Below are 15,413 nucleotides of genomic sequence, written 5' to 3' on the forward strand. Positions count from 1 at the left end.
TGTTAACCACGGTCAGGGTGGCATCTCCATTGGGCTGTTTGAGGGAGATTTAGTTTGATTCCATATACCACCAGGATTCTTATTTTTGTCCCCCTTGTTCCTTTATTAACTGTTCTTCCTGTAGTGTGTATCAGGATCCATTGGGGAATCATAGAAAGGAAGCAGTGCTAGGATTTGTTGGGATTGCACCCTGAGGGATGTGGCTTTGGCTTCTCTATCAGCCCTTCTGTTCCCTTGTGCTGTAGGGAGTAAGTCCCTTTGACGCCCCTACAGTGGATTATAGCTACAGCCTTTGACAGGTGTATTGCTTCCAATAGCTGAGGAATTTCAGGCCCATGCCTTATTGGAGAGTATTTGCTATTTAGTAATCCCCTTTCTTTCCAGATTGTAGCATGCGCATGAAACATAAGGAATTCATATTTAGAATCTGTATGTATGTTAAGCTTTTTCGTTTGTCCCAACATTAATGCTCAGGTAAGAACAATGATTTCAGTATTTTGTGCTGATGTGCCAGGGGGCAGTGACTGCTTCAATAATGGTGTTGTGATTTACTACTGCATATCCAGCTCAGCGCTCCCCATTTGACACAAAACTACTGCCATCTGTGAACCAGTTATCCTCAGAATCTGGGAGAGGCTAATCTTTTAAATCAGGCCAGCTAATATATGTGTGTACAATGACCTGCTCACAGGAATGATCAGTTATTGGGCCTGTGGGTAGCAATAAAGATGGATTCAAGGTGTTACAGGTTTTAAGGGCTACATTTGGATTGTCTAGGAGCGTGGCCTGGTATATGTTTAACTTTTCCTCCATCATCCACATGTGTCCTTTTATCTCTAAGACTGGCTTTACCTGATGGTGGGTTAGAACGTCCAGTGGCTGACCCAGGGTGATTTTAGTGGCTTCCTCCACAAACACAGCAATGGCTATTGCCTGCAGGAAACTTGGCCATCTCAAGGCTACTCCATCCAACTTCCTTGAAAAGCAGGCAGTTGGTCTAGGTTCTGGTTCTAATTTCTAGGCTAGCACTCCCACAGCTATGCCCTTCTCAGCTACATACAAGGAGAAGGGCTTAGTTATGTCTGGGATGCCAAGAGCAGGAGCCTGGGTAAGGGCCTGTTTTAGCTTGGTGAAGGCTTCTCATTTCTGGGGTTGATTCCATTAGCTCATTTTCAGGCCTCCTTTTTGCTTCATATACGAGCTTTGCTACAAGCCCAAAATTTGGTACCAGTATTCTGCAAAACCCAGCCATTTCCCAGAAAGAACAAAGCTGCTGCTTGGTGGTAGCGGGGGAACCACATACGGCTTACACTCATTCTGGGGATATTTGCCGGGTTCCCAGTGTTAAGACATACCCTAAATATTGGACCCATTGGAAGGTAATCTGAGCCTTTTTTTTGGATACTTCATATCCTCTGTCAGTCAGGAAATTCAAGATTTTTACAGTATTTTGGTCAGAAGCCTCCTGGGTTGGGCTACACACAGTAAGTTCATCCACATACTGGAATATACTCCTGTTCTCCAATTGCAGATCCCTCAGATCCCTCTCCACAGATCAGGCTAAGAAATCAGGGCTAAGCCGAAAGCCCTGAGGGAACACTGTCCAAGTGCATTATTTTTTTCTGGTATTAAGATTTTCCCATTCAAAGGCAAAAAGGTATTGGGATTCTGGGGCCAGAGGAATAGAGATGAAAGCATCTTTTAGGTCTAGGAGAAACATTTTGCATCCCCTGGCACCTGAGCCAGGAGGGTATATGGATCTACCACCAATGGGTGGACAGGGATAACAGTCTCACAAACTATTCCGAAATCCTGTACTAGCAGGTATTCCCTCAAGGGCTTTAGAATGGTTAGGATGCGGCTTTTTAAGAGAGAATTGCAGGGTTTTTAGAGCCCATGGATAAGTAATATCTCAACTATCAATGTCAGGCCTTTTCTTGCTTCCAGCTTAATTGGGCATTGTTTTCAATTGGGGAAATAGCTGAGGTCTTTAAATGGGTATTTTGACTGGCACTACTGTTTTAGCTTTCCCTGGTGATATGGTTTGGCTGTGTCTCCACCCAAATCTCATCTTGAATTCCCACATGTTATAGGAGACACCCAGTGGGAGGTAATTGAATCATAGGGGCAGGTTTTTCCTGTGCTGTTTTCATGATTATGAACAAGTCTCACAAGATCTGAAAGTTTTATAAGGGGGAGTTTCCCTGCACAACTTCTCTCTTTGCCTGCTACCATCCACGTAGGATGTGACTTGCTCCTCCTTGCCTTCCACCATGATTGGAGGCCTTCCCAGCTATGTGGAACTGCAAGTTCATTAAATGTATTTCTTTTGTAAATTGTCCAGTCTCAGGTTTGTCCTTATCAGCAGTGTGAAAATGGACTAATACACCTGGTTTCCCAGCATACCATGCTAGCAGGTTAACGTGTTTATTAATGTGGTCTGGGATATTGCCTGTATTTTTGACTATTAGCAATTTTACTGGGTGATGCTTAAATTGTATTAGTACCCCTATTTTAATGATAATATCTCTTCCCAACAGATGGATGGGACAGCTTGGAACTACTAAAGATTTCTGTTGGAAGATTTGTTTCTCAAATTGACAAAGGAGGAGTAAAGAATCTCATTTGTGGCTTTCCTTCCGTTCCCATAACACTCTTGGACTGGGAGGAAAGTTTTCCTGCATAAGCAGTAAGGAAAGAGTAATTCTCCCCTGTATGGGGGAAAAACAATACTGAATTTAGGTGCCCATGACATCTAGTTACCCAGAGCTCTGCAATAGTAATTATGATATTCCCGGACCAGTGAGGAAGACTCTAGGCCCCTTCAGTCTTCATCTAATTCCTCCTTTCACACTGCTAGAGTTTTGCCTAACTGAGCCCCTTGCTGGGAGCGGGAGCAGTCAATCCTCTAGTGCCAGGGACCCCTCTTAGTCCATCAGACGTCTCTGACCTTAGATGGGTGCCAGGGACCCATTCCGATCACCACTGATGACCCACTATGAGCTTTCCCTCTTGCCCCTGGATGTAGGTCTCTACTTCTAGAATTAACTTTCAGACAAACCTTTGGATTTTTTTCCTATCCCACTTAAAACAATTCTTTAACCTTCTAAATTTGGACAAGATTAAATTGTACATAGATTCCCTTTCATGAATCCCCTCCATGAGTTACACAGACCACAAATATGCCCAAACCCTGTGACTTATCCTTAGCCAGTCGAGTAGAGGAAGGGAAGAATTTAACATAAGGAAAGAAGGCTTAAGTCATCTGAAACGTGTGTGAATTTTCCCTGGACAGGCTGCCACTGCCAGTTGGATCACTCACAGGCATCAGGGACTGTAACTGGAAAAGACAGAAAAGAGTCCTTCCACCTTCTGGGCAAGGCAGCTATCCCCATTCACTCCTGGGCCTTCAGTTAACACCAGAGAGTGGCCCCGGTTGCCTTCAATTACCAAGGGGCTACTAGGAAACACCCACTGAAAGACAAAAATAAAAGGACTCAGGTTCCTCATCTGAACCAGGTGGTGGTAGTCAGGTGCTTCCACATAGACCTTTTAGTTTCACCAGAGAGTGGCCCCAGCCAGAAACCTGCAGTTGCCTCCATGCTTAGGCACTGCCCGTCAAGGGTCCCAACTTGGAAAGGAAAAGAGAGAGAGAAAGAGGAAAAAGAAAAAAACAAATCCCAAACTTTGGGCTTACCTCCTGGCTGGCTCGCCAAAATATGTTACCAGTTGAGGGTAGTTGTCCAGGTTCTTGGTGTTTTGAACAAAGAATTGGACAGAACACACAAACAAGGCAAGGAAAGCAGAGATTTATTTTAAAGGAAAGTATATTCCACAGAGGGAGAACAGGCTTAAGCAAGTGATTCAAGAGCATCAACTACAGAATTTTCTGGGGCTTAAATACCCTCTAGAGATGTCCCATTGGCCCATGCCCAATCGGAGTGGTTGTGGAAGGAGACCAATGAGAGTGAAAAGTAGGCCCTCAACCAGTCTGATTGGTTGTGGGAGGGGACCTATCAGAGGTACTTTCATTTTTCAACTGCCGCCGGAAGAAAGGAGGGTTGCAACTGCCATGCAGCGACTGCCACGCAGGAAAAGGAGGGGTTGAAAATGGAGTCGCCTCTGATATCCAGTCAGCATGAATCAGCCTTAGGTCCCCTGCCTCCAGACCCTATTCTCCTACCTAACATTGTTTCTATAGAATTCTATTTTTATTTCATTCACACTGAAAGGGCAGAATCTCTCAAACCAAAACCATCATCATGTCACAAACCAGACTATTTTCCAACCTTCATTTCAAAATGACCACTATCATATTTTCCTACTCTTAGTTGGGCAGTAGAATAGGGTCTGGAGGCAGGGAACCTAAGGCCCATTCATGCTGACTTTCTAAAAGTAAATCAAAAGGAAAACTCCAACTTTCCAAGCTCAAGTAACAAAAGGACCAGAGGCAATTCCCTTTGCAACCCCCTGCCCAACCTTCTAGGCCCCTGGTATCTGGGCCTAGTCTTCATTTGCATAGGAGAATAACTTTGTAACTTTTGCCTCTGATTGGTTGCAGGCTACTCCTTAATTTACAGAGGGTGGGAACCAAGTAACCAATGGGAAATCTCTAGAGGATATTTAAACTCCAGAAAATCCTGTAACCAGGGCTCTTGAGCCACTTGCTGGAGGCCACTTCCACTCTGTAGAGTGTATGTACTGTCATTTCAATAAATCTCTGCTTTCCTTGCTTCATTCTTTCCTTGCTTTCTTTGTGCGTTTTGTCCAATTCTTTGTTCAGAACACCAAGAACCTGGACGACGTGTAGTCAAGACCCTCCATGAGTAACACTGGGACTACACCAAAGCCTCAGAAATCATGGAATGATTTTTCAACCACATTATCTGATTCTAATGATGAAATGACCTGTAGACCGGTCTGAATCTTGGAATTTGCCTATCAAAAAGCTCGGCTTTCCCGACTTCATAGGTCTTCAGAAGCGCATGTCTAACAAGGCTAATATTCCATCATCGGATCAAATTGCTCACCAGGTAGTAAAAAGACACTACAGAATTTCAGGGGTTCTCTGCCAGTGAGGACTTTTGAATTATGTAGAATGGAGCAGCTACTAAGCAGTGTTCTATCTTCCTATTCTTCTAATCGATTGTTATCCCTTAAAGCGCTGCTAATTCTAGAAAACAATCTATAACCTGTTAGAACCAGCGCAAGCTGGTGATAACTACAAGTCCCATGATGCAAAGTATGAGCGCGGACCAATGTTGCTCGTAGTTCCTTCTGGGAATTGTAGTCTTCTAATCTCCTGTTTTGCAAACTAGGTATTGTAGCCTCCATTTCTCAGAAGTTCGGTTGGAAAAGTAAAGATAGTGCAGAGAATGTCGACTTCCTGCCACAGGTTTACGTTTATCTTCGCTATCTGAGGGCCCGGCCGGACAACTCCAGTCGCGCCTCTGGTGGGCGGGCACCCTTGGCGTGACATCACTTCCGGCAGAGCTGTCCCAAGTTCGGCCCCTCCTTCCACACGGCAGGGATCTCGGGCCCGGCAGCCGGGCAGAGACAGGCTGAGGCGGGGAGCAGCTGCTTTTGGGGCGGGGGTGTCACGTGAGGCTTCTCGCTGCTGAGGGAGGAGGTGGAAAGCTGCGGTTAAGGAGAGTCCGGTTTAACCGTCACCGGGAAGCGAGCTCGTTCGGGATCGCGGAGTGGGCTGAGGTAAGGACTGGGTCGTTACCTCAGGACAGGCGGTCGCTGTCCCGGGTTCTCGTACGGGTGACACCTGCAACCTCGATGTCTGGCGGGCGGCGAGAGGCTCCGCGGGAGAGTGGAGAGGCGCCGCAGGAAGCCCAGCCACCTTCAGGCCACCGCCGACCCCACTGTGCGTCTGGGAGGCGCTGGGCGCGCACCGGGCAGCGGAGGCGGGAGAGTCTGGGAGCCCGGGGAGCGGCGGGTCTCGCCGCCTGCAGTGTGGAAGACCCGTGGCCGGCGCGGACCCCGGCCTTACCTTCCGAGGGTCGAACTATGCCGGGTATTTGCCTCTTTCCTCCAGCCCACGGGGTTGCTCAGAGTCGGGCCATCTCACCTGAGGTTTTCCAGAGTGAGACTGAACTGGTCGTCCTGGGAGCAACTCCGCACCAGGGCAGAGGCGAAGACGCCCCTAATGAGCACAGCACGTGTTTTGCTTTGTTTTGTTTTGTTTTGTTTTGTTTTGTTTTGTTTTTAACGCTTGGGTAGCGCTCACATCTTCGGACGTCAGTGGTTGTATTGATATGCGACCTCCCCCAGCCAGGCGGCCTCAGGTAGAAGAGTGGCAAAGGCCAGGTGGATCCCTCGGACCTTGAGAAGGTTGAGATTTCAGACTTAACTTATTTTGGGGGAGGCCGTCAGGCGGAACTGAGGAGCGGTGAATCAGCAGCTAAAGTTTCATAAATCTTTGATAATGGGGAAAGGTTACCGAGTCACTTGAGTTAAAAATCTTTTTTTTTTTTTTTTTTTTTTTTTTTGAGATGGAGTTTCGCTCTTGTAGCCCAGGCTGGAGTGCAATGGCACGATCTCGGCTCACCGCAACCTCCACCTCCAGGGTTCAAGCCATTCTCCTGCCTCAGCCTCCCGAGTAGCTGGGGTTACAGGTGCGCGCCACCACGCCCGGCTAATTTTTGTATTTTTAGTAGAGCCGGGGTTTCACCATGTTGTCCAGGCTAGCCAAGAACTCCTGACCTCAGGTGATCCACCCGCCTCGGCCTCCCAAAGTGCTGGGATTACAGGCGTTGAGCCACCGCGCCCAGCCCAGAGTTAAAAATCTTATTTCAGCATCTTTCCAAGTCCAGGCGACTCATTTCTTACCTCTCCCACTAGCAGAGTTTCGTATGAAAAGTTGGGCAGTTATTGTGTGTAGTCTTGTCATTTTGTTGGTCTGTAGTTATTACAGTTTCTTATGAGTTTATTTAACAACGTAATAGCAAACCGTTTCTTCTTTGTGTTATGATACTATTTTGACACAAGATATACTAGTCCTTTTGATAACAGATCCTTGAGTGTAAGTTATAAAGATTTAAATACCCTCAGTTTATCGCAGAGCAGAATTAGTGATGACCTGTAAGCTGTGAAGAACGGTTACACTTTTCGCTATTTAATTTTGATGCGTATAAGTTTAATGTTTACTGGGTTTTATTTTAGTAACTTGACTAAGTGTATTTTTAATCCTGGGTTCTATAAAATTATACTATGTAGCATGTAAGCATCAGGTTCATTGTTACTACTCTGTGTAAGTTTTCGTAGTTTCACTAATTAAATTGAAAGATAATGTGAATAGATTTCCCCTCTTTCTGATTAAATCCAGAGGTAATGTAAATAGTTTTCCTCCTTCTCTTTTTCTCTCTTGTACTGAAATGTAATACTGTCAGGATGATAAGCGTGGAATAAAGCTTCAGAAGGGTCTTTACCAATCTTTCTCCTACCAATTTTACATAGATGAAATCAGGTTAAAATGAACATTACAGAAATACTTCACAATGGAATAAAGTAGGGGAAAAGGGATAACATGTAACATGGGGTGAAGGAAAAAGAGTATGAAGCAGTTTTGCTCTCTCTACCTTGCAAATAGGAGTCCTTAAAGACAACTGGGATTAAAAAAAGGGGTTTGAGGTATGTTTTCATTCCAAATAAAATAATAGAGTGTCATAAAATTGAAAAGAACATTGTTCTTTTGGATCCTGCTGCAGATTAAAGACTAATCTTTTAATATGTCCTTTTCATTTTTAGATAGTGAATTCCTAAGAAGAAAATAATGGATTGCATATTAGTTATTCTCTAAGTGGACTCAACAGTGTGCAAGCTTGTTGCAAAAGCCAAGAGAAGATGGCAACTCCTTATGTCCCAGTTCCTATGCCCATAGGAAACTCTGCTTCCAGTTTTACGACCAACAGAAATCAAAGAAGTTCTTCTTTTGGCAGTGTCTCAACAAGCTCAAACTCTTCTAAAGGCCAGTTAGAAGACGCAAATATGGGTAATTTTAAACAGACAAGTGTTCCTGATCAAATGGATAATACTTCACCTGTCTGTAGCAGTCCCCTCATTAGGACTAAATTTACAGGTGCAGCTTCTTCCATTGAGTATTCTACTAGACCAAGAGAAACTGAAGAGCAAAATCCGGAAACAGTGATTTGGGAAGATAGACCATCTACACCTACTATACTGGGTTATGAAGTGATGGAAGAAAGAGCTAAATTTACTGTAAGTATTGACTTCTGCTGTATACCAGTACAAAGTGAAAGATTGGCTAATCTGTGTGTTTAAACCAGTGTTAAATTAATGTAAACCTGTACTTATAATTTCTTGAATATGAAATTCTAATGGTTTTTACACCACGGAATTCTATCATATTGTTGTAAACTTTTGCTTTACCTTAATAAATTTTCACAAACCAGACACACCTATGTAACTATTAATAGCACATAAATCAAGGAAAAGGACGTTACTAGAATCTTAAATGCTCTGGGTTTTCTGCCAGTCAGGACCCATTCACCCGATACTTTTGTATAGCCTAGATTAATTTTGCCTATTTTTGTACTTTATCTAAATGGAATTACATACTCTTTTTGCATCTGGTCTCTTTTCTTTAGCATTGCCAAATTACATGCCCAGCTTTAAAAGATATTGATGAACAGTGTTTCAGAATGGTTGTACTGATTTATACTCCTAAAAGCAGTATATAAGAGTTTAAGTTGATCCATAGCTTCCTCACATGTGATATTTTAACATTTTTATCATTTCAGCTATTCTCATGGGTATAGAGTAATTGGTTGTGGTTTTTGAATTTTCTTAATGACTAATTAATTTGGATTAAAAAATTTTTTTGGCTGTTTGGATATTCTCTTGTGAAATATCTGTGCATGATTTTTGTTGATTTTTCTTTTGCGAAGTCTCCCTTTTGATTTGTAGTTTTCTACGCATTTTGGATATGTTTTTTTCAGATAATGTATTACGACTATCCTCCTCACTCTGCTTTGCCTTTCCAATTCCTTGATAATACCTTTGATAAACAAAAGTTCTTAATTTTAATTTGGTTTGATTTGTTAATTTTTTGAATGGCTATCACTTTTTGAAATCTTTGCCTACTCCAAGGTTACAGAGATATTGTCCTTTGTTTTCTTCTAAAATCTTTACTGTTGGGCCTTTCACATTTGTAAACCACTGGAATTGATTTTTGTCCATGGTGTGAGATGAGGGTCAAGTATTTTTTTTTTTTCCCAGATAGGATCAATTAATCAGACTTATTTAAAATACCTCTTTCTCCTCTTCATTTTCAGTGTTGTCTGTGTCATAAATCATGTGACCATAAATGCATGGGTCTGCTTCTGTGTTCTGTTTTTCCATCCTTTACTAATTTCACACTGTCTTAATTAGTAAAATCTTGTAATAGGTCTTGATATCTAGCAGTGTAAGTACTCTAGCTTTTTTCTTCAGGATGGCCTTCGCTATTCTTGGCCCTTTGCATTGAGATTTTGTTAGATCTATAGATTAATCTGGGGAGAACTGACATCTTTACAATACTGAGTCTTTAAATCTATGAACCTCATCATTGACTTAAGGCTTTAATTTTTTCTAGTAATGTTTTGTTGTTTCTGGTGCAGGATTCTTACATCTTTCGGTTAGATTTGTTTCAGGTTATGGATGTTGTTTGATGTTCTTGTGAGAGACATCTATTTTTGTTTTCTATTTACTGCTATTTTATATATTTTGACCTTTTATGTTTATGTATCCAGCAACCTTGCTTAACTCACTTATTAACTCAAGAGGTTTACTTTTTTGGTAAGAGTTTGTTCTTTTAATAAAGTTTTATGTTTACTTCAGTGTTTCCTGCTGCAAATTTATGACACGATAGGATGACCTCCAAGGAAAAATTGTTGATAATTTATGAAGAGATGGTCTTTAAAATTATCATAAGACTGTGATATAGGAAATCTGCAGAGAACTCTCTCTCTTTTTTTTAGAAAATTTTTAGAAATTATAATAAACTGATGGCCAATTTCCTGAATTAAGGAATAGGCATTTATTGAGTTGATACTATGGTCTGAATGTGTGTTCCTTCAAAATTCAAATGTTGAAACCTAACCTTCAAGGTGATAGTATTAAGAGATGGAGCTTTTGGAAGCCAGTAGGTCATGGGAGCAGAGCCCCCATAAATAGGATTAGGACCCTTAAAAAGACGCCCCCGAGAGCTTTCTTGTCCTTTCCACATGTGAGGACATAGCTATAAGGCACCATCTATAAACCAGAAAGCAGGCCCTCTCCAGATACCAAATCTGTTACTGTCTTGATCTTGGACTTCTCAGACTCTAGAACTTTGAGAAATAAATTTCTGTTGTTTACAGGCTACCGAATTTGTCGTATTTTGTTATAACAGACCTAACAGACTAAGACAGATGATATGTGTGAAGATGCAGGTATGTGGCCAAATACAAGGTGGTATTACATAAAGCATTTCAAGAGACTGGAGAGGAGGAAGTAAATGACAGAGATGAAATTAGTCATATTCATTTATTAACTCAACTTTTTTTTTAATTACCTATTATGCCTCAGGCACTGTTCTGGGTAGTAGTGGTACAGCAATTTGAATGAAAGCATGATAAGTAAGTAAATAACAAGACGCCTGATATGTCACATGGTGATAAGCACTATTGAGAGAAATAAGATAGAGAAGAAAGAAAGGGAATTTCCTCAAATCTGGGGTTGGGATTTAAATAGCACTGTCAGTCGTGGCCTCACAAAAAAGATGTTAGTACTAACAGGGAATGAGCCATGAGAATGTGTTTTCAGCACAGATGGGACAACTACAAAGATCCTTGTGGCTGACAGCAGAGTAAGCTGTGGGAGGTGTAGGGAATGAGATGACAGGCAGGGAAGTGTGGCACACAGATCACATAGGGAAGGAGGCACTGTAAAGTCTTTGGATTTTACTCTGCATGAGATGGGAATCTTTGAAAAGGTTTTTAAAACAAGAGTCATGTGATCTGACTTAATGTTTTAGAAAGTTCCTTCTGGCTACTGAATTGAGACTGGTTTGGTCAAGATGGAGAACAGTCAAAGCAGGAAGCAGTTAGTAGGTTCTTGTAGCAATCCAAGAGAGACGTGATGGTATTGTGAACTGGGATGGTGGAGGAGGTCCTGAGAAGTAATCAGTTTCTAGATCTATTTTAAATGTAGAACCAGCAATATTTCCTAATGATTTGGAAGTGGAGTGTGGAAGAAAGAGAAGTCAAAGATGACTTCAAAAGTTTTGGCCTAAGCAATGGGAAGAATATGGCTGCCATTTAATTAAATGACAGGTTTTGAGGGGATGATCAAGATTTGTTTTTAGATATGCTAAATTTGATATGTCTGTTTGACATTGAAATGGAGACGTTACATGTGTTAATGTGTACACATATATGTATTGTGTGTGTGTATACACATAAGCTGAGTTTAAGGGAGTGGTATGAGCTGGAGATACAAGCTTGATAATGTTAGGTTTGTAAAATAATTTTTTCTAGATGTAGTCTTTTGAATTGATCTCGTAACTAAAAAAGTATTAGGACTCATTGTTGATCTGATAATATATAAAGTGTCTAGTCTTTAAAAAGGATGTTTAAAGACAAAAATTGACTAGGATGGGTAGTGAGTAGGATTGGGAAGGAAGCATGCTGTAGACCTCTTTGGTAATGTTTTGTTTCTTGCTCACTGATATGGTTTGACTGTGTCCCCACCTAAATCTCATCTTTAATTCCCACGTGTTGTGGGAGGGACCTGGTGGGAGGTAATTAGGAAGTATAGCTAACTTGCTTTTGATTTTACAAGCTGATGGGCAGAAAGGACTTACCTTGTCTCAGATGAGGGGCAAGAGGCAGTCATTGGGGCAGGTCTTTCCCATACTGTTCTTATGATAGTGAATAAGTCTCATGAGATCTGATGGTTTTAAAAATGGGAGTCTCCCTGCACAAGCTGTCTTCTCTTGTCTGCCACCATGTGAGACTTGCCTTTCACCTTCCATCGTGATTATGAGGCCTCCCAGCCATGTGGAACTATAAGTCCAATAAACCTCTTTCTTTTGTAAATTGCCCAGTCTCATGTATGTCTTTATCAGCAGTGTGAAAACGGACTAATACAGTAAGTTGGTACCAGTAGAGTGGGGTGCTGCTAAAAAGATACCCGAAAATATGGAAGCGACTTTGGAACTTGGAAGAGTTTGGAGGGCTCAGAAGAAGATAGGAAAATGTGGGAAAGTTTGGAGCTTCCTACAGACTTGTTGAATGGCTTTTCCCAAAATGCTGATAGTAATATGAACAATAAAGTCCAGGCTGAGGTAGTCTCAGTTACAGATGAGGAACTTGTTGGGAAATGGAGCAAAGGTAACTCTTCTTATGTTTTAGCAAAGAAACTGGCGACATTTTACCCCTGCCCAAGAGTTTTGTGGAACTTTGAACTTGAGAAGGATTATTTAGGGTATCTGGTGGAAGAAATTTCTAAGCAGCAAAGCATTCAAGAGGTGACTTGGGTGCTACTAAAGGCATTCAGTTTTATAAGGGAAGCAGAGCATAAAAGTTTAGAAAATGTACAGCCTGACAGTGCAATAGAAAGTAAAATCCCATTTTCTGAGGAGGAATTCAAGCTGGCTATAAATATTTGCATAAGTAATAAGGAGCCCAATGTTAACCCCCAAGACAATGGGAAAAATGTCTCCAGGGTATATGAGAGGTCTTCATGGCAGCCCCTCCCATCACAGGCCCAAAGGCCTAGGAAGAAAATGTGGTTTTGTGGACTGGGCCCAGGGTCCCTGTGCTGTGTGCAGCCTAGAAGGCTTGGTGCCCTGCATCCCAGCTGCTCCAGCCGTGGCTGAAAGGGGCCAAGATAGAGCTCAGGCCATGGCTTCAGAGGGTGCAATCCCCAAGCCTTGGCAGCTGCCACATAGTGTTGAGCCTGCAAGTACACAGAAGTCAAGAATTGAGGTTTGAGAACCTCTGCCTAGATTTCAGACGATGTATGGAAATACCTGGATGCCCAGATAGAAGTTTGCTGTAGGGGTGGGACCCTCATGAAGAACCTCTGCTAGGGCTGTGTGGAAGGAAAATGTGGGGTCAGAGCCCCCATACAGAGTCCATACTGGGGCACTGCCTAGTGGAGCTGTGAGAAGAGGGCCATCGTCCTCCAGATCCTAGAATGGTAGATCCACCAACAGCTTGCACCATGCACCTGGAAAAGCCACAGCTTATAAAAGCAGTCAGGAGGAGGGCTATACCCTGCAAAGCCACAGGGGTGGAACTGCCCAAGGCCATGGGAGCCCACTTCTTGCATCAGCATGACCTGGACATGAATGAGACATGGAGTCAAAGGAGGGTATTTTGGAGCTTTCAGATTGACTGACCCACTGAATTTCAGACTTGCATTGGGCCTGTAGCCCCTTTGTTTTGGCCAGTTTCTCCCACTCAGAATGCCTGTATTTACCCAATGCCTGTATCGCCATTGTATCTAGGAAGTAACTAGCTTGCTTTTGATTTTACGGACTCATAGACAGAAGGGACTTCTTGTCTCGTATAAGACTTTGGACTGTGGACCTTTGAGTTAATGCTGAAATGAGTTAAGAATTTGGGGGACTGTCAGGAAGGCATGATTGGTTTTGAAATGTGAGGACATGAGATTTGAGAGGGGCCAGGGGCAGAATAATATGGTTTGGCTATGTCCCCACCCAAACCACATCTTGAGTTCCCACATGTTGTGGGAGGGACCCAGTGGGAGGTAATTGAACAATGGGGGCAGGTCTTTCCCATGCTGTTCTTGTGACAGTCTCATGAGATCTGATGGTTTTAAAAATGGGAATCTCCCTTCACAAACTCTCTTCTTTCGTCTGATGTGCCTTCTTCTTTCGAAAGAGGTGTGCCTTCACTTTCTGCCATGATTATAAGGCCTCCCCAGCCACATGGAACTGTAAGTCCAGTAAACCTCTTTCTTTTGTAAATTGCCCCGTCTCAGGTATGTCTTTATCAGCAACATGAAATGGATTAATACGCTCATGGTACTAGTTACATAGGTGTGTTCATTTTGTGAAAACTTGTCAAGTTGTATGCTTATGAATTGCATACTTTTTTGTATATATTTTGTAATTCAAAAACAACTACATTAAAATAAAAACAGTAAAAGAATACATAGGAAGCTTCAAGTAAAAAGTAGAAACAACAGTTATTGGAATATAGAGAAGGGAATGATCAGTACTGTTCATAAAGTTTTCATTGAAAGCACTACTCAAACAAGCAGAAAGAGCACTTTCTGGAAGAGATAAAACACAAAAGTCTGTATCTTGCCTAGAGAAACAGGGGTATTCAGTGGCCACAGTGGAGAGTAACTTATTTAGAAGAGGGAGTTCATTTTCTAAGACAAGTAAATAAAGTCAGTATGTATTATTTGTAGATAAACCTAATTATTATATGAAATGCACTTTTATGCTGTATCAGTCATTCATACTGAAAAGTTTTAAAGTCGACTTCTCTCTTCTTTTAATGAGTGACTACTAAAAAGAATTTCTTTTGTATCCCGATTGCAACTTTTTTAGATCAGAACCTTCTGCTGACTTTAAAGAGTATCCAAATAACCTTGTTTCCCACCCTTATATGTTACAAAGATAAATTGCTTATTTTTTTTACTTCAAAGCTAAATGATTAATCCTTAACTCCTCCTTATTCTCCCCTTAAAAGCTGAAAGAGAAGTTTGTATGGGAGAAAAATCAAAGGATAAGGATAATCTGTAGTCCCTAACTAATGAGTTATCTTTAGGGCAGCACTGTCCAATAGAAGTATAATGTGAGCCATAATTGTGAATCACATCTGTAATTTTAAATTTCTTAGGAGCCACATTAAAAACAAATAGGTGAAATTATTTTATTAATATATCTTATTCAACCAAATATGTCCAAAATATTATTTTAACATGTAGTTAGTATTAGACCATTTTAATAAATGCCATTTACATCTTTTTTCACATTAAATCTTTGAAATTCAATGTATATGTTGCACTCTTAGCACATCTTAGTTTTGACTAGTGACACATTGAATGCTGAATTGCCATGTGTGACCAAAAGTGCAGCCCTAGAGCTACACTTGGAAATTATTGGACAGCAAATGTCCAGGAAAGAAGTTACTTTTTAAAAGAGATTTTCTTATCCAGCAGATAGTTATTGAATATCTCGTATGTGCCTATATCTAGTTTAGTGCAAAATACCTTATCAAAAACTACTAGATGTTTCTCTGAGATTCTATCATAAATAACACTTTCTCATAATACGTTCTAAAATTATGCTTTTAAAAAATAGAATCCACTTTTTTCTTAAGCGCTTTTAAAAATATATTGACTTGCTTCAGGTTTTTCTATTCAGTAGCCTACATAATAGTACA

General features: G+C 41.5%; 1 protein-coding gene across 3 annotated transcripts in view; it reads left to right on the forward strand.

Moving 5' to 3' along the window:
* Positions 1 to 5,515: 5,515 nt before the first annotated feature.
* Positions 5,516 to 15,413, forward strand: part of LOC105483507 (sorting nexin 16) — a 43,008-nt gene continuing 33,110 nt past the window's right edge. Inside the window, exons 1-3 of one of the 3 annotated variants that reach the window (XM_011744390.3) lie at positions 5,516 to 5,709; positions 7,756 to 7,999; positions 8,087 to 8,226. In XM_011744390.3, the coding sequence (XP_011742692.1) occupies positions 7,852 to 7,999; positions 8,087 to 8,226 (288 nt within the window). In that variant the 5' untranslated portion in view covers positions 5,516 to 5,709; positions 7,756 to 7,851. Of the gene's footprint in view, positions 5,710 to 6,230; positions 6,340 to 7,755; positions 8,227 to 15,413 lie in introns of those variants that run through there. The other 2 variants (XM_011744389.3, XM_071068053.1) reach the window with 2 other exon arrangements.

Source organism: Macaca nemestrina, chromosome 8 (genome assembly GCF_043159975.1).
Source record: "Macaca nemestrina isolate mMacNem1 chromosome 8, mMacNem.hap1, whole genome shotgun sequence".
NCBI lineage: Eukaryota > Metazoa > Chordata > Mammalia > Primates > Cercopithecidae > Macaca > Macaca nemestrina.